Source organism: Bufo bufo, chromosome 10 (assembly GCF_905171765.1).
Source record: "Bufo bufo chromosome 10, aBufBuf1.1, whole genome shotgun sequence".
Classification (NCBI taxonomy): domain Eukaryota; kingdom Metazoa; phylum Chordata; class Amphibia; order Anura; family Bufonidae; genus Bufo; species Bufo bufo.
Window position 1 is genome coordinate 137,511,195 of NC_053398.1, and position 22,789 is coordinate 137,533,983.

Genomic DNA, 22,789 nt, shown 5'->3' on the forward strand with positions numbered 1-22,789 from the left:
ACCACAAGGCCTGAATATAGTACCCTTTATAGAATTTTCGCTTCTATGCGTCTCCATTGGTGCTGCTGGGGGCAGACTGTGGTTAGAATCGGTCTCCTTCCCCCTCTGGCAGCTGACAATACGGTCCCTTCTTACTTCCCCTCCTCAGCCACACTGCCATGTTACTGCTTAGACTGCCTGGGCAGAAAGCTATTGCTATTGGCCTCCCTGCAGTGAACAGAGGACCACTATGTAGAGACCTGGCTGTGCGGATCATCGGGGGGGGGGGGGGGGGGGGGGGTGATGTCGCATTCATCGGTTACATGGCCTCACTTCAGTCCTACTGAAGGGAATGGGACTGAGCTGCAATACCAAGCACAGCCACTATACAATCTATGGCGCTGCACCAGGTAAAACAATGAAGTGGCCGTGTCGCTCGACGATCGTGGGTGAAGGGGGCCGGTGCTGGACCACCGCCAACCTGATATTGCTGAGCTATCCTACAGTTGGGTCATCAATATTCAGCCTCGGAAAACCCCTCTAATGATGGGTGTACCCCTTTAATCTGCTAAATATAGAAAGTTTTAACTGATTTCAGCTGCAAATCTGATAAGATTTTCCATGTCAAACATTTTGAGAACCTAGGAAAGCTTGGCGACAACGCTGATGGCCGCCATATTGGTTGTCACCCAGCTTTCGCAGGATACAGATTTAATAGAATATGTACAGGTGATTTGTCTAGGACACGTTTTTTCGTTCTCTCCGATCACTGGACTACTTCAAGGGGTCATCGCCATGGGACGAGGAGTTCATGTCGCAGTAACTGAAGCTGTATCCGACGATGGAGTCCTGCTGGAGAAAGAAGTCGCTGCCTCCCGGGTTTTTCTGTTTCATGGCGCCGTGTAAACGCGCTTTCAGTTCTTTGTTGTCATTAGCCGCCGACTCCCAGATGACTTCTAGCTGTTCTTCCACTTGTCTGCAAGAAAGAAAATATATGTGCTGGTGTCAGAAAGTGAGCTGAAAGTACAATCAGGCTTCTTCCGGCTGCTGCTATTTGCAGCTCGTTCAGGCGGCCTCGTGAGGTTTTACGGAAAATCATTTGTCTGCGCGCGGAGAAACAGCGCAGCATGAAAACCACACGGCTCTTTGTGATAATCTCTGTATTACGAGCATTTCCAGCCCAATTCTCTAGAGAATAGATGCCCACGAGTCGCCTGCTTCTTCTAAAACGGGATTTTGCGATTTTTAGTGTCCTCTGCTCCTGGGCTCCCTTACAGCTTCTCCACATATAGATATTACCGCATAGGCCGCAGTAATAGTGCGCCACAGCATAGGTGTGCCTCACCAATACCGGAACCAACCCTAAGAGCCACCGACTGCACTAAGTTTTTTTTCCTGCAGAGTAAAAATTTTTATTTTTAGCGGTTTTCAGGAGTGTTTTTTTAGATGCAGTAATTCAAATAATATGTCGCCGTACATAAGGATAAGAGGCGGCGATTTATGCAGGAAGCCATTACTAGTCTACACTGTATCCGTCTTCCAGGAATAAATAGCTAATTTTAGACATATTTAAAAATCTGACATCATACACTAAACATAAGACTGAATCCCTACCTTTCTTAAAGCACCCGTCACCTCTGTGATGTCACATGTGCCGCAAGGGGAGCAGGTCACCGCTGCGGTGTTCATGCCCCCACTGATGTCGGTACAGAGCGAATCCATCATCAACTGTGCAGGTCGGCTATGTCTGGAGGTCTGAATATCTCTTGGACGACCCCTTTAAGCTGGGTTCACATCACGTCAAAACACCATACGGTAAAGATCTTTAATCTGTGGCTCTCCCGCTACTGGGAAACTAAAACTTCTAGAATGCCCCCAACAACCGAATGCTGGGAGTTGTAGTTTCACAACAGCTAGAATGCCATAGCTATGACATGGTTAGAAATGCCGGGAGCTGTGGTTTCACAAAAGCTGGGGTGCCAAGAGTTTTAGACCTCTGCCCTAAAGCTAGGTCATGGAGTATGGGGAAGAAATGCTGGGAGTTGTAGTTTCATGACTCCTGGAGCACCACAGGTTGTAGACATTTACCCTACAGCTAGGACATGGAGTGTGAGATATCAATGCTAGGAGTTGTAGTCTCATGACTCTTGGAGAACCACAGGTTGTAGACATTTACCCTACAGCTAGGACATGGAGCGTGGGGTAGAAATGCTGGGAGTTGTAGTTTCCAGACTCTTGGAGCACCACAGGCTGTAGACCTTTACCCTACAGCTAGGACATGGAGCGTGGGGTAGAAATGCTGGGAGTTGTAGTTTCCGGACTCTTGGAGCACCACAGGCTGTAGACCTTTACCCTACAGCTAGGACATGGAGCGTGAGGTAGAAATACTGGGAGTTGTAGTTTCCGGACTCTTGGAGCACCACAGGCTGTAGACCTTTACCCTACAGCTAGGACATGGAGCGTGGGGTAGAAATGCTGGGAGTTGTAGTTTCCTGACTCTTGGAGCACCACAGGCTGTAGACCTTTACACTACAGCTAGGACATGGAGCGTGGGGTAGAAATGCTGGGAGTTGTAGTTTCCTGACTCTTGGAGCACCACAGGTTGTAGACCTTTACCCTACAGCTAGGACATGGAGCGTGGGGTAGAAATGCTGGGAGTTGTAGTTTCCAGACTCTTGGAGCACCACAGGCTGTAGACCTTTACCCTACAGCTAGGACATGGAGCGTGGGGTAGAAATGCTGGGAGTTGTAGTTTCCTGACTCTTGGAGCACCACAGGCTGTAGACCTTTACACTACAGCTAGGACATGGAGCGTGGGGTAGAAATGCTGGGAGTTGTAGTTTCCTGACTCTTGGAGCACCACAGGCTGTAGACCTTTACACTACAGCTAGGACATGGAGCGTAGGGTAGAAATGCTGGGAGTTGTAGTTTCCGGACTCTTGGAGCACCACAGGCTGTAGACCTTTACCCTACAGCTAGGACATGGAGTAGAAATGCTGGGAGTTGTAGTTTCCGGACTCTTGGAGCACCACAGGCTGTAGACCTTTACCCTACAGCTAGGACATGGAGCGTGGGGTAGAAATGCTGGGAGTTGTAGTTTCCGGACTCTTGGAGCACCACAGGCTGTAGACCTTTACCCTACAGCTAGGACATGGAGTAGAAATGCTGGGAGTTGTAGTTTCCGGACTCTTGGAGCACCACAGGCTGTAGACCTTTACCCTACAGCTAGGACATGGAGCGTGGGGTAGAAATAGTTCTCTAACGTCTGAAGTCACATTTCTTTAGTTCTGTTTTCTCCGTTCTGGGATGTAATCTCCTCTCCGCAGTGCTGACACTCTCTCGGTGATCTGATGGACAGGGACCCTCTGTCAGCGTGTGAGTGAATAATGACTGGTGCTCCGCCGCCGTCTGCTGGAGGATACAATGGTAGAGAACGCCGTGTACTCGCTGTGCTGTTCTATCAGGAGCACAGTAACAGTAATTTGCTTCATTTCTACAGTAACGTCTAAGCATTCTGCGCTCTGGGCAATTACCAAATTACTTCTACACTGAGTGTTCACAATCAGCAGACAGGCGGCATCATGGGGAGGCTTTCCTTATATACATTTCTGATGTGGCGGGGGGGAGATCATGTAAGGTGCTCTTATAGCGCTATTCCAATGGATGCACAGGCCATCACTTGGGTGAGCCGATCCGCTGAGCGTATGTAGCGGACTCCCCCCTCGGTCGGAACGCAGGGCAGCTGTGTCTGTATAACGCTAGGTCTGTATATAGCAGATGTTCCAAGGGGCCAAATGTGACCTACAATGCCATTCTGGGGGGGCAGCCTGACACTACAAGTGCAATCTGCTTTCATCATTTCCCCCCAAAAAAGCGGCGCCAGACGCTGCTGTTTATTTCCTGGGGAGAAGCTGAGGCTCCATCATTCAGGCAGCATGACAAGGAACAGTGATGTCCGTCTCTGGCAAAACAGAGCTAGTGTAACGCTGCCACAGCGAGAGGTCGGCTACTGGTTTTCACTGCTGCGTATGGTTTTGGGTAGTATGGGGTCAGGGGTACGCGTTCAGCACGGGGTCAGGGGTACGCGTTCAGTACGCGTCGTACGGGGTCAGGGGTACGCGTCGTACGGGGTCAGGGGTACGCGTTCAGTACGCGTCGTACGGGGTCAGGGGTACGCGTCGTACGGGGTCAGGGGTACGCGTTCGGTACGCGGCGTACGGGGTCAGGGGTACGCGTTCGGTACGCGTCGTACGGGGTCAGGGGTACGCGTCGTACGGGGTCAGGGGTACGCGTTCGGTACGCGTCGTACGGGGTCAGGGGTACGCGTCGTACGGGGTCAGGGGTACGCGTCGTACGGGGTCAGGGGTACGCGTCGTACGGGGTCAGGGGTACGCGTCGTACGGGGTCAGGGGTACGCGTCGTACGGGGTCAGGGGTACGCGTCGTACGGGGTCAGGGGTACGCGTCGTACGGGGTCAGGGGTACGCGTCGTACGGGGTCAGGGGTACGCGTCCAGTACGCGTCGTACGGGGTCAGGGGTACACGTTTAGTACGTGCAGTATGGGGGTCAGGGGTACATGTTCAGTACGTGTAGTATGGGGGTCAGGGGTACACGTTCAGTATGGGGGCAGGGGTACATGTTCAGTACGTGTAGTAGGGGGTCAGGGGTACACGTTCAGTACGTGTAGTAGGGGGGCAGGGGTACACGTTCAGTACGGGGGCAGGGGTACATGTTCAGTACGTGTAGTAGGGGGTCAGGGGTACACGTTCAGTACGTGTAGTAGGGGGTCAGGGGTACGCGTTCACTACGTGTAGTAGGGGGTCAGGGGTACATGTTCTATATTTACATTTAGTCTTGGACTACTAGTTGTCTCTGCGCAGACTGCCCGATCCCCTGAAGACACCATGTATATGGCGAAACATGTCGGGGGGCAGTGACTAGATTTTTAGATCTCAGGAGACCCATTATCAGAGTGCTAGCTACCGAGTAGCTAATAGGCAGTATAGTGATCAATTGCACCGCCAATAGGAACCAGCAGACAACTATAGGGCAGGAATAGCAACAATTGAATCGCTATCATAATAGTAACAAACAGAGCAATATGGCTACACCAATGCATCAGTTAGCATAAATGTTGCAAAGTCAGTAGGCAGTACAGGAGGTAAAGTGCCACCACTGGAAATCCAGCAGGTGCACACTGATAAATTCAGTCACAGACTATATACAAAAAACCACTGCTACTGCAACACCAGCTAATAGGAGAAAAAAAGTACATTACTATTTAGCACTCAAAGGGTCAACTGTAGAAAGTTTTAAATCAGTAGGATAGATAAGATAGTTCCCAGTTTATTAAATAAATAAATAATAAAAGTGAATTTTTAACTCATACAATATAACATTTACAATAATAAAAATGCACGTGTCAAGAGTAGGCAACTAGTAGTCCAAGACTAAATGTAAATATATAACAAGTGCCTCTACACGAGCAGGGTACAAATAAGTGTAATAAAATAAAAAATGGGGTACATGTTCAGTATGGGGTAAGGGGTACACGTTCAGTACGTGTAGTAGGGGGTCAGGGGTACACGTTCAGTACGTGTAGTAGGGGGTCAGGGGTACACGTTCAGTACGTGTAGTAGGGGGTCAGGGGTACACGTTCAGTAGGGGGTCAGGGGTACACGTTCAGTACGTGTAGGAGGGGGGCAGGGGTACACGTTCAGTACGTGTAGTAGGGGGGCAGGGGTACACGTTCAGTACGTGTAGGAGGGGGGCAGGGGTACGCGTTCAGTACGTGTAGTAGGGGGGCAGGGGTACACGTTCAGTACGTGTAGTAGGGGGGCAGGGGTACGCGTTCAGTACGTGTAGTACGGGGCAGGGGTACACGTTCAGTAGGGGGTCAGGGGTACACGTTCAGTAGGGGGTCAGGGGTACACGTTCAGTACGTGTAGTAGGGGGGCAGGGGTACGCGTTCAGTACGTGTAGTACGGGGCAGGGGTACACGTTCAGTACGTGTAGTAGGGGGGCAGGGGTACACGTTCAGTACGTGTAGTAGGGGGGCAGGGGTACACGTTCAGTACGTGTAGTAGGGGGGCAGGGGTACACGTTCAGTACGTGTAGTACGGGGTACACGTTCAGTACGTGTAGTAGGGGGGCAGGGGTACACGTTCAGTACGTGTAGTACGGGATACACGTTCAGTACGTGTAGTAGGGGGGCAGGGGTACACGTTCAGTACGTGTAGTAGGGGGGGCAGGGGTACACGTTTAGTACGTGTAGTAGGGGGGCAGGGGTACACGTTCAGTACGTGTAGTACGGGGGCAGGGGTACACGTTCAGTACGAGTAGTAAGGGGGCAGGGGTACACGTTCAGTGCGAGTAGTAGGGGGGCAGGGGTACACGTTCAGTACGTGTAGTACGGGGGCAGGGGTACACGTTCAGTACGAGTAGTAGGGGGTCAGGGGTACACGTTCAGTACGTGTAGTAGGGGGTCAGGGGTACACGTTCAGTACATGTAGTACGGGGGTAATACAGGGGCAGGGGTATATGCTCAGTACATATAGCATCGGGGTAGTATTTGGGCAGGAGTACTTGTTTAGTACATATAGCATCAGGATACCAGGAGACAATACAATGGAGTTGGAACTCTTTCAGCTTTCTCCATGAGGCTGCGTCCCGCTGGCGCAATCACTTGACACGTCGGGTCCGGTGTGTGGTGGGCATCTTATGAAACTTGGGATGGGCTGGCGGGATGTGTAATCACATTGATTTTGCTGCAGCTCCAGTGATGGATTGCTCTTATCTGAATCCACAATACTTTCTTCCTACGAGGCTCTCAGAGATAATAGAAAATGATGTACATAATCTACTTCCAGAGTGACAAGGAAAACACACAAATCCATCGCCGATCACCGGCAGACTGCCTCGATTTTGTGGAAAATCATTAGAGAGAAAACATAAAAAATAAATAAGAGGACATTTATGGCGTTTTTTATAAGAACTAAATAAATGGTGACTGTATAAACACAGCTCGCCTGGAACAAAAGGCAACAGATCGGATATAACCGCAGCGCATTAGACCAGAAAACACGGATGCCATTGCTAGGAGATGCTCTAGCAGTGTACATGGAAGGCCAATAACAGGCACACGGACCAAACACTGAGCCTTCATGGACCTTTTCACGAATGAACCACTGACCATCCCGAGACCCCCGCAGATCAGCTGTTTGAGAAGGCACCGGAGCTCCTGTTCATCAGTCACACGACCTAGGCGCAGCTCAGCCCCATAAAAGTGAATGGGGCTCAGCGCGATACCAAGCGCAGCCGCTATACAATGGACTGCGCCGTGCTTGGTAAACTCATGAGCTCACAGGAGCGCCAGTGCCTTCTCAAAACAGCTGACCGGATGTCGGACCTTCGCTGATCAGATACTGATGACCTATCCTGGGGATAAGAAAAGAAAAAAAAAAATCTCACAAAACCCTTTTAAAAGCCATTTACTAACAAAATAAGCAAAGTCACTTAGAAATACAAAGATTGGTTCAACTTTGCACCGGTTCCTTAAATGCAGGCTGCAGTGTAAAGAATGGAAGGTTTCCTTCTGGTTGCCATGGAAACATTCAGGGTAATGTACATGTTCTCCCATAATCTATGCTGGAGGTACATAATATGACACATGTGGAGATGCCCCTCCCCCATGGCGTGGGCATGCTCCCACAGGAGCTTGCCCAAAGCAGACGACGCCTCTACTTCCTAGAATCAATACGTATCCCCTATCCACAGATTACCAGGTAAATGCCTGAAAGCCGAGGGTCCGACCTCTGGGATCCCCAGTCCCCTGGTGGTCGGACACGTGCACTGCCGCTCTGTTCACAGTCTATGGGACGGATGGAGTCTATGGGCTGTAATACAGAGGTGCTGTGGGGGCAGAGAGATGGGTTACTCTCCACTACACCACGGGGAAGTTTTTGATACCACTTGGTATATGTGACATAACGGGGCACGGGCCATGAGGTCATCAAGGGACGGCTCCTGGAAATGCATTAATTAAGGATGTAAAATCCCGGAATGTGCTCCTATACGCCACTGGAATCACAGGGAACCGTGTTCTTATGCCAGGATGAGAAATCGGGAGATGAATATGGATGGCGGCTTCTCGTATTTATTAAAGAACGCAGAATTGAGCCTTTGTCTGAGAGAACAGGATAATCACACGGATCAGGTTCCTAACGGGCTCATTACTTCTGCTCGGCTCTTGGAAGAAACCCTTTGTAATAGGAAATTCTCATCTTAAAGGAAACTCAACCCTATGATCGAGGAGAAGACGAAGAGCAATAACGGACGACTGCGATGCTAGATCATCCTAGTCACACGCACCAGTAAGTCATCAATCGCCAGCAGCCATCGTGGCTTGGCTCATCTAGGACCTGTCAGTTGTATCATAAAAGTCAGATCTGTGCGGGTCCAGCAACGGAGAGCCCTCCCCCAGTCTGTGCCACTCAAGGGGGTACAAGTGGTCAAGTCCTAAGGGTCCCCATTCTTGAGGGCACCACCCCCAGCGATCTGAGCCACCAGACTTTTGGCCTGGTGCCGGAGATCCCTGGGGAAGCACCACTTTTAACTCTATCCACGTCCTAAGAAAGAGCAGGCAGCCATGAGCCCTCTGAAGGCCACAAGCCTGCGAGCCACAAAATGTGACCCCGGCGCACGGGAAAGGACATCACTGTACCTTGTGTGCCTGAACTAGTGTATTATTTTCTGGAGAAAAGGGAAACAACTATTTGAGATGATTTGCGAAATTTGGCTGCTCACTAAAAAAAATGCCCACTTTTATTGTTTTCTAAGGGGTGCAAAGGAGGCATTACTACTTTGTAGGGGGCTCATTTTATGTGTACTGGGCACAAAGGAGGTGAATATCACTGTGCTGCGTTATTACTGTCAAAGCCACGTTATTGCTGTTTAGGGAGCACAAAGGCGACATTTATTACTAAGCGAATGCACAAAAATGGCATTATGACCGTGCAGGGCCTAAAACGGGCAACATTACTGTATAAACCTTGTATATCCAGCTCACCGGCACTCCGGGAGAGGTGGTTACTATCGCGCGGATTCTGTCCCGGCCTGGGCTCCAGTCAGGACCAACGTTTGAAAGGAGATCCAGCATCCAAAGTATTAAAAGACATAGGAGCACATTTATCAAAACGCCGGTCTTAATTACCCCTATAGCTGGTAGTGGATCCGCCGAAGTTATGAAGAGGCGCCGGCCTCTCCATAACTCCAACGTATCCAGCGCCACTTCTTAATGTAAGAATCCTTGCATTTAGACTAAAACAGGCGCACAGCAGGCACAGTATTGGGGGTGGCAGGATGGTGGAAGGATAATGGAGAAGTAGGAACTTAAGATGCCGGTGTGACAAACTCTGCAGAGACAAGATGGCTGAAAGAAGTCATCATGGGGGTCTGGACTGAATGGAGAAGATGAGGAAAGAGAACGTCTACATCAAGGTATGAGGTGTAGTGTTGTGTTCTCCCATAGGTTTGGTAGTGAAGAATGTAATTTAAAAGGTAGTAGTCATTAATCATTGGTCCTAATGTGGTGTCATTTTGAGAGGAAGATTAGCGGCTGCACTATTCAGAGGCTTACAACAGAGTCTACGACCAGGGCAGGGATATAGCCTTATTTTGTTAACATTTATCACTTTGAACTTCTTATTTCTAGGGGGCACTTGGAATGAGAAGGCTGAAAACCACTGCTATAGACAGTAGAAAGAGGGAGGAGATGGAGTAACGAGGATTCAGAAGAAGAGGAGGTTGAAGGGGTGCAGTAAGGCCGGACTCACACACAGAAACATAGAATGTGTCGGCAGATAAGAACCATTTGGCCCATCCAGTCTGCCCAATATACTGAGTACTATGGATAGCCCCTGGCCCTATCTTATATGAAGGAAGGCCTTATGCCTATCCCATGCACGCTTAAACTCCTTCACTGTATTTGCAGCTACCACTTCTGCAGGAAGGCTATTCCATGCATCCACTACTCTCTCAGTAAAGTAATACTTCCTTATATTACTTTTAAACCTTTGCCCCTCTAATTTAAAACTATGTCCTCTTGTAGCAGTTTTTCTTCTTTTAAATCTTCTCTCCTCTTTTACCTTGTTGATTCCCTTTATGTATTTAGCAGTTTCTCTCATCTCCCCTCTGTCTCTTCTTTCTTCCAAGCTATACATGTTAAGGTCCTTTAACCTTTCCTGGTAAGTTTTATCCTGCAATCCATGTACTAGTTTAGTAGCTCTTCTCTGAACTCTCTCCAAAGTATCAATATCCTTCTGGAGATATGGTCTCCAGTACTGAGCACAATACTCCAAATGAGGTCTCACTAGTGCTCTGTAGAGCGGCATGAGCGCCTCCCTCAGTCTACTGGTAATGCCTCTCCCTATACACCCAAGAATTCAGCTAGCATCTCCTGCTGCTCTATGACATTGTCTGCCTACCTTTAAGTCTTCTGAAATAATGACCCCTAAATCCCTTTCCTCAGATACTGAGGTCAGGACTGTGTCACTGATTGTATATTCTGCTCTTGGGTTTTTACGCCCCAGGTGCATTATCTTGCACTTATCAACATTACATTTTAGTTGTCAGATTTGTGACCATTACTCTAGTTTTCCTAAATCCTTTTCCATTCGGTGTATCCCTCCAGGAACCTCAACCCTGTTACAAATCTTTGTGTCATCAGCAAAAAGACACACCTTACCATTGAGGCCTTCTGCAATATCGCTGATAAAGATATTAAACAATATGGGTCCCAGTACAGATCCCTGAGGTACCCCACTGGTAACAAGACCATGGTCTGAATATACTCCATTGACTACAACCCTCTGTTGTCTGTCCCTCAGCCACTGCCTAATCCATTCAACAATATGGGAGTCCAAGCCCAATGACTGCAATTTATTTATAAGCCTTCTGTGTGGTACAGTATCAAAAGCCTTACTGAAGTCTAGATAAGCGATGTCTACTGCACCTCCGCCATCTATTGTTTTAGTCACCCAATCAAAAAAAGCAATAAGATTAGTTTGACATGATCTCCCTGAAGTAAACCCATGCTGTTTATCATCTTTCAATCCATGGGATTTTAGATGTTCCACAATCCTCTCCTTAAGTATGGTTTCCATTAATTTCCCAACTATTGATGTCAGGCTTACTGGCCTATAGTTGCCTGATTCCTCCCCACTACCTTTCTTGTGAATGGGCACAACATTTGCTAATTTCCAATCTTCTGGGACGACTCCTGTTGCCAGTGATTGGTTAAATAAATCTGTTAATGGTTTTGCTAGTTCACCGCTGAGCTCTTTTAATAGCTTTGGGTGTATCCCATCAGGCCCCTGTGACTTATTTGTATTAATTTTAGACAGCTGACTGAGAACCTCTTCCTCTGTAAAGACACATGCGTCAAAAGATTCATTAGTCTTCTTTCCTAACTGAGATCCTTCTCCTTCATTTTCCTTTGTAAAAACGGAACAGAAGTATTCATTGAGGCAGTCAGCTAGTTCTTTATCTTCTTCCATATACCTTCCTTCTTTTTTCATTTATGTATCTGAAGAATGCCTTATCGCCTTTTTCCCTTGACTGAGCTAATTTCTCTTCTGCCTGCGCTTTAGAAGCTCTTATAACTTGCTTGGCCTCTCTCTGCCTAATCTTATAAATTTGCCTGTCATCAGATTCTGGACATGTTTCTCAGCCCGTCCGCGGGCTTAATGGCCTTAACCTACAACATTATAGATCCCTATGATCTTGTAAGTTGGGATCATTAAACTTGTGGCTGGGCAAGCAAACATGTAAAAAAAAAGAAAAAAAACTAAAAACGAACGGTATGAGTCATCCAGCCTTACGCATGTCTGCAGAATCAGACTACACTGGGTTTGTTTGTAGTCTGTAACCATGGAGACACACTGGACTACGTAAGACCAGTATACATAAAATGGTAGATTTTTCTCATTAAGACTTTTTGCAAAGTGGTTTCATTTTATTTATTTTTTTTAGGTTTTTTTTTAAATAAAAAAACAGATTGAAAAGCATTAGTAGTTCTAGTGGCCTTTCCATAATCAGGATATAGCAGCCCAGGGGCGGGGAAGTTGACATCTTCAGCAGCAGCTTTCCTGACAGATTACAAGCCTAGCCTGTCCACAGATTTGAAGGGTAGCAGAAAATATATCCTTAGTGTAAGCAGTGATTATGGCTACTACTTCCTGAAAGAAGAAGAAAAAAACCCAAAAAACCCTATATTCCGGAGAATTGAGAAGAGCAGCGAGATCCGACGCACGGTCCACATCACCGCTGGAATCAATCAGCCAATTAACTGCTCCTTAGTCCCAATGAAGTCACTTCCCTTGTGCTCCTTCATATCTACCATGCACTAAGTAGCACTCGCATCCTATCAGCAAGATGTGCGGCCAGGATGTAAGTACCAAGCCCCGGGTCACTGTAGACCTCACCATGCAAAAGGAGCCCCCGCGTCCTCGGTGAAGAAGGCACATTTGATCCTTATCTTTGGAAATTTCTTTTGGAGGGGTGGAGGGAAGGAAAGCCTCCATTTGCTGCATGCACGTCCACAGCAGATAGGACTTAGATGAAAAAGAAGAATGCAGCTGCTTTCCTCCTCCTACCAGTCACATCTAATTGGTCTGTTTTGTTCTGTCAGCGACTTACCTTTTCTGCTGCAAGACTTCGCTGAGGGTTTGCTGCCTGTCTTGAAGCAGCCAGCGGAGATACTTCATTTCTCGCTGGTACTGGGCTGCCTTCCCTGCAAAGTCTTCCTCCTGCTCCGTCAGCTTGTGAGTGATGCCTTGCACGGTGCTCGCAGCCTTCTTTCTGTACACCTGTAAGCAGTGAAGGAGGACATGTGGATCTTACTGGCAGGATGACAACCTGGCATCGTCCGTCGCTTCCCCAGCTGATGCTCGGTGACGTCTTGCTGACCCCCTAAAGTCAGGTATGTCAGCCATACATAATCCTATAAACCCCCCACCCCCAACTCTCCATCATCATCCCCCCCCAGTCTCTCTTCTGCTATTAATACACTCAGTGCAATGCAAGGTCATAAAGCGTTGGAGGAACTGAACATTAATTGCATTATTTTGGAAGAGGGGTTAATTTTGCTTGATGCTCGTATTGATGCACGGCTACACACACAATCCAGGACTATGTTTTATTAATGGCAGCAACGCTTGCAGTATTTAACAGCTGGTTCACTAGTAGAGTGCATGCTACAAGTAGGCTGTGATCTGGGAGGCAGACGGGATTTAGCCTTGGGATATAGCTGCGGTCATAGCCATTTAACCTGTCTGCTGCTGGAGAGGGAGGGGGAGGATAAAGCGGTGACCCATAGGACAGTCAAGCTAAGAAAGGCCATCTTAGTTGCGACCAATAGGTCGGTCAATACAGTCCCTTCAAGGGATCTCTCACCCAGCTTTCCGAGAGTCCTCAACCATCGTTATGCAATCTGAGAAAGCTGGGTGAGAAACCGTAACGGCTGCCAAATCCATCGCCCTGCTTTCCCAAAAAATAGGGATACAGATAAGATACAAAAAAAAACTCTACTAACAGCGCAGTATGTCCTTCTGTCCTGCTATATGCTGGGACTGTGGTTTTTCAAAGGGTTTCCAGAATTAGAAAAATGGTTTCAATTTCCAGAGAACGCGTCTCTTTTGTCCATACCCACTCGAAAAAGCTGCACTACGAGACCCAGCCCACGGACCGGAGCCTTGCTGCAGCTACCTGCACAGCCCAGCAAGTAGTCAGGTGCCAGTAACGGGGGCTCAGTGTCCCCTTCATACTCAGGATCAGTGGGGGCAGATTCTAACGAAGTAAGGTGGGAATACCCCTTTAATAAACTTATTCCTAGGACAATCTTCCAGTTCTGTGACCTTATTACATGACCGCATCCATTTTGCGGATCCACAAAACACCGATACGGGCCGTGTGCGTCCCACATTTTGCAGATCAGCATGTGCCATCGTTTCTCAGAAAAAAATATTTTTTTTTATGTTCCATTTATTTTTTATTTTTTTTGTGGGGCCGTAGATCGGACACACGGACGTGGGCAGCTTTTGTGGCCGCACTGAAATGACCGAGTCCGCACCTGATCAGATGCGGATGGAAAATACGGCGTGAATGCCACCTTAACAGTGTCAATTCTTAACCGTTGTCAAGTTCTCTGCTTGTTGTCAGTGAATAATACCCTCCCTGCTCATTTCGAGAGGCACTGCAATGAACCCTGCTCCAGAAGAAAAAAGAAGCAATAGTTCCATTCACTTGCAGCAAGCATAAACCCAAAACATATTAAAAGAATCTCATCTGCGGCTGGATAAACACTGTAGACTGGAGCACCACTGCTGTTGGTCAGGTGTCGGACCCTCAAAAATCACACGCTTCGTGTGCCAGTCTTTAAAAAAAATAATAATAATAATAGCTGGAGTGGTTTGCACCTCTTGATAAACTTTTTACACCTGTCCCATTTTCTATCTTTCAACCTAACACAGCCAAACTAATAAACCACACACCCACTCCAGTGACCACGTCCACTTTTCTACCTTCTGACGAGCATGGTGCAAATAGTGACATTTTTGCACAGGCGCCGATTTCGAGCAGTTTACATAACAACTAGTGTAAATGGGCCTAACTGCCTTGCAGCAACCCCTGCTCACTGTGAGGGACGCTGTGGCCACCGGCTGACTCTCAGAGAGTCACACACTGCTGGGGGTTTTCAGGGACCCAAAAAGGCAGAGGGTTTTGCCTTACTCACTAATGTGATCCCCCGCCAACAGTGCCTCAGTTTCCGGAGCTGTAGCAACGACGCTCCCGACTACCCGACATGGTCGCTGCAGCCAGTCCCTGGTGTCAGTGGTCACGTGGGGCAGTCAGAAACATCACAGCTGCAAACAGACAGGCACTGCAACGAAGACGTCCCCGACTACCATGATGACCACTGAGGTAAGTGACTGACTGCAGCGATTATGGCATTACAAGGAGGGGAGCACCAGGAAAATCCTAATTCACATGTCAGTGCCCGTTCTGGATCCGCAAAGGTCCAACTTCAGGGTTTGAGTCAGTGCTTTTTCATCGTGGTTGATGCTCCCAAGGGCGATGTGGCTGCTGTGGGGGGTCAGGCAGAGAAGGGGGTCCCAATTCCCATTTGCTACCTGTTCCAGAGGAACTGTATCATGAGAAAGCAAGGGGGGGGGTGGGAATTTGGCTGAAGGGTCATGGTAAGGGGAAGTGGAGTAAGAAAATAGACAGACCCAGTGCCATAAAGGGAGGCCCATTTTGAGGTGCACTATGGGGCTGCCTCTCGTACGTCCACCTCTGTAATGGAGCTCTAGATTAACCAATGTGTTTAGGTCATGGTGCTCGGTGCTACAAATAGTACAAAATAGGGGTGAGTATACCACGAGACATGTACAGCAAGCTGGATCAGTCCAAAAATAATGTAACCTGTAATGCGCCCCACTGTGGGGTCCTGCCCTCCATGCCCCTGGTAGTACTGGATGCCAATAGTAATGGCTACCTCCAACCTTACAATGTTTTTCTTTTTAAAGCACATTGAAAATGAAAACGAAAGCAACTTTGCAAATAGTCTCGAGGGCAAATCTTCCCCCATCTCGTGTCTACAGCTCCTATGTCAGACGGAAAGGAGCCTGACTGCGGGATCAGACAACAGGAGGCTTGTTTGTAGTCTGTAACCATGGAGACGCACAGGTCTGCACTGGAGCAGTAGATACAAAACAAAACCAATTAAAAAGAGATCTTAATTGGTTTAGGCAAGGTCTACACTGGTCACGCGACACCCGTCGTGGCCAGGATCTCTGCGTAGCGGTGACCCCATAGAAATAAATAAGATTGCCGCGGCAGTCGCAAGAAATTCAGCCGGATTTCTTTCGACTGCCGTGCCGTTTTCATTCATTTCTATGGGATCACCGCTACTCAGAGATCCTGGCCGGGACAGGTGTCGCCGTGTAGCCCTTGCCTAATTCTGGTAAATATAATGATGACCTATAGGTCATCGTTTTCAGATTGGCGGGAGTTCGAGTCCCGGCTGTTACAGGCTCCCGGCATTTCTCCAAGCACAGCGCCGTACCTTGTATAGTGGCCGTGCTTGGTATTGCATCTCAACCCCATCCACTTCAATGGGGCTGAGCGGCCACTAGGCCATGGGACTGATGTACGTCACCTGGCCTAGGAAGAGGCCACGGCGCTCCGGCCTCTGCTAACATCTGGTCAGTGGGTCTGACCCCTACCGATCTGATATTGATGACCAATCCAGAGGATAGGTCATCAATACTAGTTCACGGATAACCCCCCTTTAATCAAAACCACTGACAAAGTTGCTTCATTTCTATGTTAGATGCACTGGGTATACTGAATCAATGGTGATGAAGATGGACATACCCTTTAAATGATTCAGGGGTTAATTAGAACCTAACCCCGATGCTTCCTGTGATTTGCAGGACATGGACGCTCACACATCTGGATGAGCTGTTCGTGAGCTGATAGCAACTTTAATTATCCGACACCGATACTATTTAGTGATACCCGGCGCCGCTAATAGCAGTCTGTCATCAGACGCACTTGTGAGAGTACAAATTACGCTGCTAATTCATTCCCCCTTGAAGAACATTTGTCAGACGGCTAATGTGCACTTGCAATCTTCCCGTGTATTAATAATGAATGAATCACGGGCAAATATTATATTGGTGGAAATTAATATTAATGAAAGCCTTTGGAAATCAATGCCCTTGACTGCTTGTCAGGATGGGGGGGTGCGGGGGTCCCCCGGGAGTTATATAACAGTTCTGTCAGGTCTGATAATTTACTGACTGACACCTCTATTCACACGAATGTTGCGGCAAAGCGAAAACGTACGTGTGATATAATGAATATATGACTAGTACCGAGGAGCGGAATGACAGAGTGACTGCTGCTAGCCGCAGGGTTGGTTTATGGGGGCGGGTGGGAATAAACCAAGCCCCCCCCCCCCCCATTTATTAGGGGGCCACTGAGGACTGGACCCTGAGGAGCAACCCAAAAGTGGAGCATGTAAAACTTTACTACCAGGGACCATCCCAGCATTGGATGGCTGTATTAGTCCACTCTGGATCTGCGACATTTCCGCTCTATAATTAGCACATTGCGAATGTGCGGATCCCTTTGGGCACTATATGGAAGTTTTATTTGAAGGGCTCGTCCAGCCCTTGTTTTGTTGTATTACATTCTAAGCTATTCATAAAAGAAAGGAGAAATATTAACCTCGCCAATGCTCTGTGCTCTCCGCAGGCCTTTCTTCAGCCGCCTCCGGCCAATCAGTGCGGATCAGGGTGTCTGGGAAGTGAGAGCTATTTCGCCTTTTGATATTTTATTGCATTATAAAAAAATAAAATAAAAATAAAATAAAATAAGGAGCTGGACAGCCCCTTTAAGTAATGAATGGCAGTACTGCACAGGCACTTTATGGCGGTACTATATGGGCAACGACTTGCATACTATTTGGGCACTGAATGGCAGTATTATATGGGCAATATAGTGTATAGTGTACTGGGGTAATAATCAACTGTATATCATATGGGCACTGTATGTAACTACTATTATTGGGCACTGTATGTAACTACTATTATTGGGCACTGTATGGCAGCATTTGAGTGCACATTCAGGCTGGTTGCTATGGACACAATGCCTAACAATCGCAGCCCTTTAAATGTAATTGTCCCTAGCAACCAGCCTGTCCCAGATTTGTCAGGTCTTCAGCTCAAGGCCAGTTTGACACTAAACTGAGGGCAGAGAAGGAACTTTGGCAATGATTAGAACACACCTACCACGGCCCTCCTGCAATACTCCATCATACAGTGACATTCGAATTAAAGGGTCACTCAGATCTATAGTTCTGTGCTTATGGGAGGCCAAAGGGCTATGAGCCCTCCTCAGAATGCTGCAGCTTGGCAGAACCCACAGAAAAAATCATGGCGCATCTAGTGGTGTCAACCAGGGGCGGACTGGAAGCTTGAAGTGGCCCTGGGAAATTTTTTTTTAAAGACGCCCCATATTGTGTTCGGATCCAAATTGATAGAGAATGGGACAACACAAATAGGCAGAGACCCTAGTGCAGCACAACATACTGCCACCCCAGCAGAACCAAATACCATAGCGCAGCACAACATACTGCCACCCCGGCAGAACCAAATACCACAGTGCAGCACAACATACTGCCACCCCGGCAGAACCAAATACCATAGCGCAGCACAACATACTGCCACCCCAGCAGAACCAAATACCATAGCGCAGCACAACATACTGCCACCCCGGCAGAACCAAATACCACATTGCAGCACAACATACTGCCACCCCGGCAGAACCGAATACCACAGTGCAGCACAACATACTGCCACCCCAGCAGAACCAAATACCATAGCGCAGCACAATATACTGCCACCCCGGCAGAACCGAATACCACAGCGTAGCACAACATACTGCCACCCCGGCAGAACCAAATACCACATTGCAGCACAACATACTGCCACCCCGGCAGAACCAAATACCACAGTGCAGCACAACATACTGCCACCCCGGCAGAACCAAATACCACAGTGCAGCACAACATACTGCCACCCCAGCAGAACCAAATACCATAGCGCAGCACAACATACTGCCACCCCGGCAGAACCAAATACCACATTGCAGCACAACATACTGCCACCCCGGCAGAACCAAATACCACAGTGCAGCACAACATACTGCCACCCCGGCAGAACCAAATACCACAGTGCAGCACAACATACTGCCACCCTGGCAGAACCAAATACCACAGTGCAGCACAACATACTGCCACCCTGGCAGAACCGAATACCACAGCGTAGCACAACATACTGCCACCCTGGCAGAACCGAATACCACAGTGTAGCACAACATACTGCCACCCCGGCAGAACCAAATACCACAGTGCAGCACAACATACTGCCACCCCGGCAGGACCAAATACCACAGCGCAGCACAACATACTGCCACCCTGGCAGAACCAAATACCACAGTGCAGCACAACATACTGCCACCCCGGCAGGACCAAATACCACAGCGCAGCACAACATACTGCCACCCCGGCAGAACCAAATACCACAGCGCAGCACAACATACTGCCACCCTGGCAGAACCGAATACCACAGCGTAGCACAACATACTGCCACCCTGGCAGAACCAAATACCACATTGCAGCACAACATACTGCCACCCCGGCAGGACCAAATACCACAGCGCAGCACAACATACTGCCACCCCGGCAGAACCAAATACCACAGCGCAGCACAACATACTGCCACCCTGGCAGAACCGAATACCACAGCGTAGCACAACATACTGCCACCCCAGCAGAACCAAATACCATAGCGCAGCACAACATACTGCCACCCCGGCAGAACCAAATACCACATTGCAGCACAACATACTGCCACCCCGGCAGAACCGAATACCACAGTGCAGCACAACATACTGCCACCCCAGCAGAACCAAATACCATAGCGCAGCACAATATACTGCCACCCCGGCAGAACCAAATACCACATTGCAGCACAACATACTGCCACCCCAGCAGAACCAAATACCACAGTGCAGCACAACATACTGCCACCCCAGCAGAACCAAATACCATAGCGCAGCACAATATACTGCCACCCCGGCAGAACCAAATACCACATTGCAGCACAACATACTGCCACCCCAGCAGAACCAAATACCACAGTGCAGCACAACATACTGCCACCCCAGCAGAACCAAATACCATAGCGCAGCACAACATACTGCCACCCCGGCAGAACCAAATACCACATTGCAGCACAACATACTGCCACCCCGGCAGAACCAAATACCACAGTGCAGCACAACATACTGCCACCCCAGCAGAACCAAATACCATAGCGCAGCACAACATACTGCTACCCCGGCAGAACCAAATACCACATTGCAGCACAACATACTGCCACCCCGGCAGAACCAAATACCACAGTGCAGCACAACATACTGCAACCCTGGCAGAACCAAATACCACAGTGCAGCACAACATACTGCCACCCTGGCAGAACCGAATACCACAGTGTAGCACAACATACTGCCACCCCGGCAGAACCAAATACCACAGTGCAGCACAACATACTGCCACCCCGGCAGGACCAAATACCACAGCGCAGCACAACATACTGCCACCCTGGCAGAACCAAATACCACAGTGCAGCACAACATACTGCCACCCCGGCAGGACCAAATACCACAGCGCAGCACAACATACTGCCACCCCGGCAGAACCAAATACCACAGCGCAGCACAACATACTGCCACCCCGGCAGGACCAAATACCACAGCGCAGCACAACATACTGCCACCCCGGCAGAACCAAATACCACAGCGCAGCACAACATACTGCCACCCTGGCAGAACCGAATACCACAGCGTAGCACAACATACTGCCACCCCGGCAGAACCAAATACCACAGCGCAGCACAACATACTGCCACCCCGGCAGGACCAAATACCACAGCGCAGCACAACATACTGCCACCCCCACCACACTGCAGTATTGAACTGTACTGCCATCCTGAGAATGAAGTTACAGTTCAATTCAGAAGGGCACCCGCAGCCACAGGTCAAGTGCACAAGTACCTGATGCCCCTAGCATTAATTACTACAGCATCAGATCGCTAGGTATCCAGCTACTGGCCATGAGGAGCTCGGGGGGGGGCCTTGGGCATCATCCTACCAAAAAAGAAATTTCCCTGTAGGGTCTATAGCCAGTCCGCCCCTGGGGTCAACTGTACTGAAGGAGGGATGGTAGCATGCCACTGGGTGCAATGCCCGCTGCTCGTCACAGGTGGTAAAGACTGGTACAGGGATGAACCATTATACAGTGTACGGTATGTAACCTCTGTGAGCCGACAAACCATCTCGGCATGCTAATGAGTCAGCCTCTCGGTTTGGATCCCCATTAATATCTCAGCGACAACCAATGCAAAATTATATTTCAACCTAGTGGTGCCGGCTGCTTATCATGGTGATTACCGAGGCTGTGCTCTTATCTGTAACTATAGATGTGCCACAAGCATCCCCGTGCTGTGCGTCTCCCATGCATTATGCAGAACGATAAAGTCATACAGCAGGGGCCCCGGGATGTCATCGCAGGCAGCGTGTCATTATGGTGACAGCCTTGAGGATTGCAAGTGACAGCCCGCAAGTGCCCTGCTGCCGTTATGTCTTCATCAGCGCTGTAGCCTTTTGCAGAATAAAGGATCTATTTGTATGTGTTGGCAGAGACGAAGAAAAGATACATTTTCCAGTCTGAGGGTCCGCGATGTGGGGTAAAGGGCAGAATAGGCTGGGAATAATTCAGAGGCATCAATCAGAAGAGGAAAAAAGGAGTGTGTACAAATCCTGTAATTAATAGGTACGGGGGCGACGTCCGCCATGTATTGCTCTCTGTTATCGGTCTGCCCAGACTTGCGGGGATGGCTGCAGAGTGCGAAATGAAGCATGGGGCGTTCACGAGAATCATTTCACACGTATTCCTTTCCGAGACGATAAACCCATTACCAACAACAGAGGCAATGCGTAGAGACGGCAAGACCCTGCATAATGTATAGCGATGCAGCCAGGTACAAACGTGGCATCGCATCGGCCTGCTGGTTTAGTAATGGTCTCCTGGAAGCGCTGATGCATTGTAGGTTGCACAGTCTTCAGCCAGTAGTTTATTAAACGTGGGGCGCCATCGCTGGAGCCCCCAATAATTTCCTACGGTGACGCGACGAAGGCCTTCATCATCCCTGTTGCAAATTGTAAGGATGGCAACAGTCCTCCAGCGTGCACACGGCTCCCGTCCTGTAAGGACAACCTAGATAGGACATATGTATGAAAGAGAGGGGAAGGGGGGGTCCTACTCGGGAACCCCCTCTATTAGGCCTCATGCACACGACCGTTGTTGTGTTCCGTTCCGCAAAATGGGGTTCCGTTGTTCCGTGATCCGTTTCCATTTTTGTTTCCGTGTGTCTTCCTTGATTTTTGGAGGACCACCAGACATGAAGGAAATAAAAAAAAGTCTAAGTCAAGTTTGCCATGCAAATGATAGGAAAAAAACGGACGCGGACGACAATCTTGTGTGCCTCCGCATTTTTTCACGGTCCCATTGACTTGAATGGGTCCGCAAACCGTTTTCCGTGAAAAAAAATAGGACAGGTTATTTTTTTTGACGGACTGGAACCACGGACGCGGATGACAAACGGTGCATTAGCCGTGTTTTCAACTGACCCATTGAAAATCAATGGGTCCGCAGAAAATCACAAAAAAACGGAACAACGGACACGGAAGAAAACAAAGGTCGTGTGCATGAGGCCTTAGGCAGAGCGTTGAAGTACCCAGCCCATCCATGTACCGTAATAGATCATTTCCCAAAGGACACCTTCCCTGCCAGCATCAGCCAATGGCTGGGGGTTCCCATTGGTGGATATGCCATAAATGTTTGAAAGGGGAATACTCCTTTAATTTTTAGGAGGGTTATAATGGTGAGGCACAGTGAGCATACCCAAGGGTTGTTCAAACTGCAACCGCCAGGAAAGCTCCCGGATTTAAAAGGACCAATAGGCCCCCATTCGCTGGACGGAGGCCCTTTTGGCATCCCGTATATGTCAGGGTTGCAGTTTTTTAATTTTTTGCTGGATGGAATAGCTTCATTTAAAAAATAAAAATGTAATAAAGTATCTGTTAAATGGATATAATAATAGGCTATAGATGTCGGATGTTA

General features: G+C 48.7%; 1 protein-coding gene across 4 annotated transcripts in view; it reads right to left on the minus strand.

Moving 5' to 3' along the window:
* Nucleotides 1-286: 286 nt before the first annotated feature.
* Nucleotides 287-22,789, minus strand: part of CEP89 (centrosomal protein 89) — an 85,154-nt gene continuing 62,651 nt past the window's right edge. For 3 of the 4 annotated variants that reach the window (XM_040410540.1, XM_040410539.1, XM_040410541.1), the window contains 2 exons: nt 12,676-12,845; nt 287-955 (listed from right to left, as the gene is read on the minus strand). In XM_040410540.1, the coding sequence (XP_040266474.1) occupies nt 754-955; nt 12,676-12,845 (372 nt within the window). In that variant the 3' untranslated portion in view covers nt 287-753. The remainder of the gene's footprint in view (nt 956-12,675; nt 12,846-22,789) is intronic. The other variant, XM_040410542.1, reaches the window with a different exon arrangement.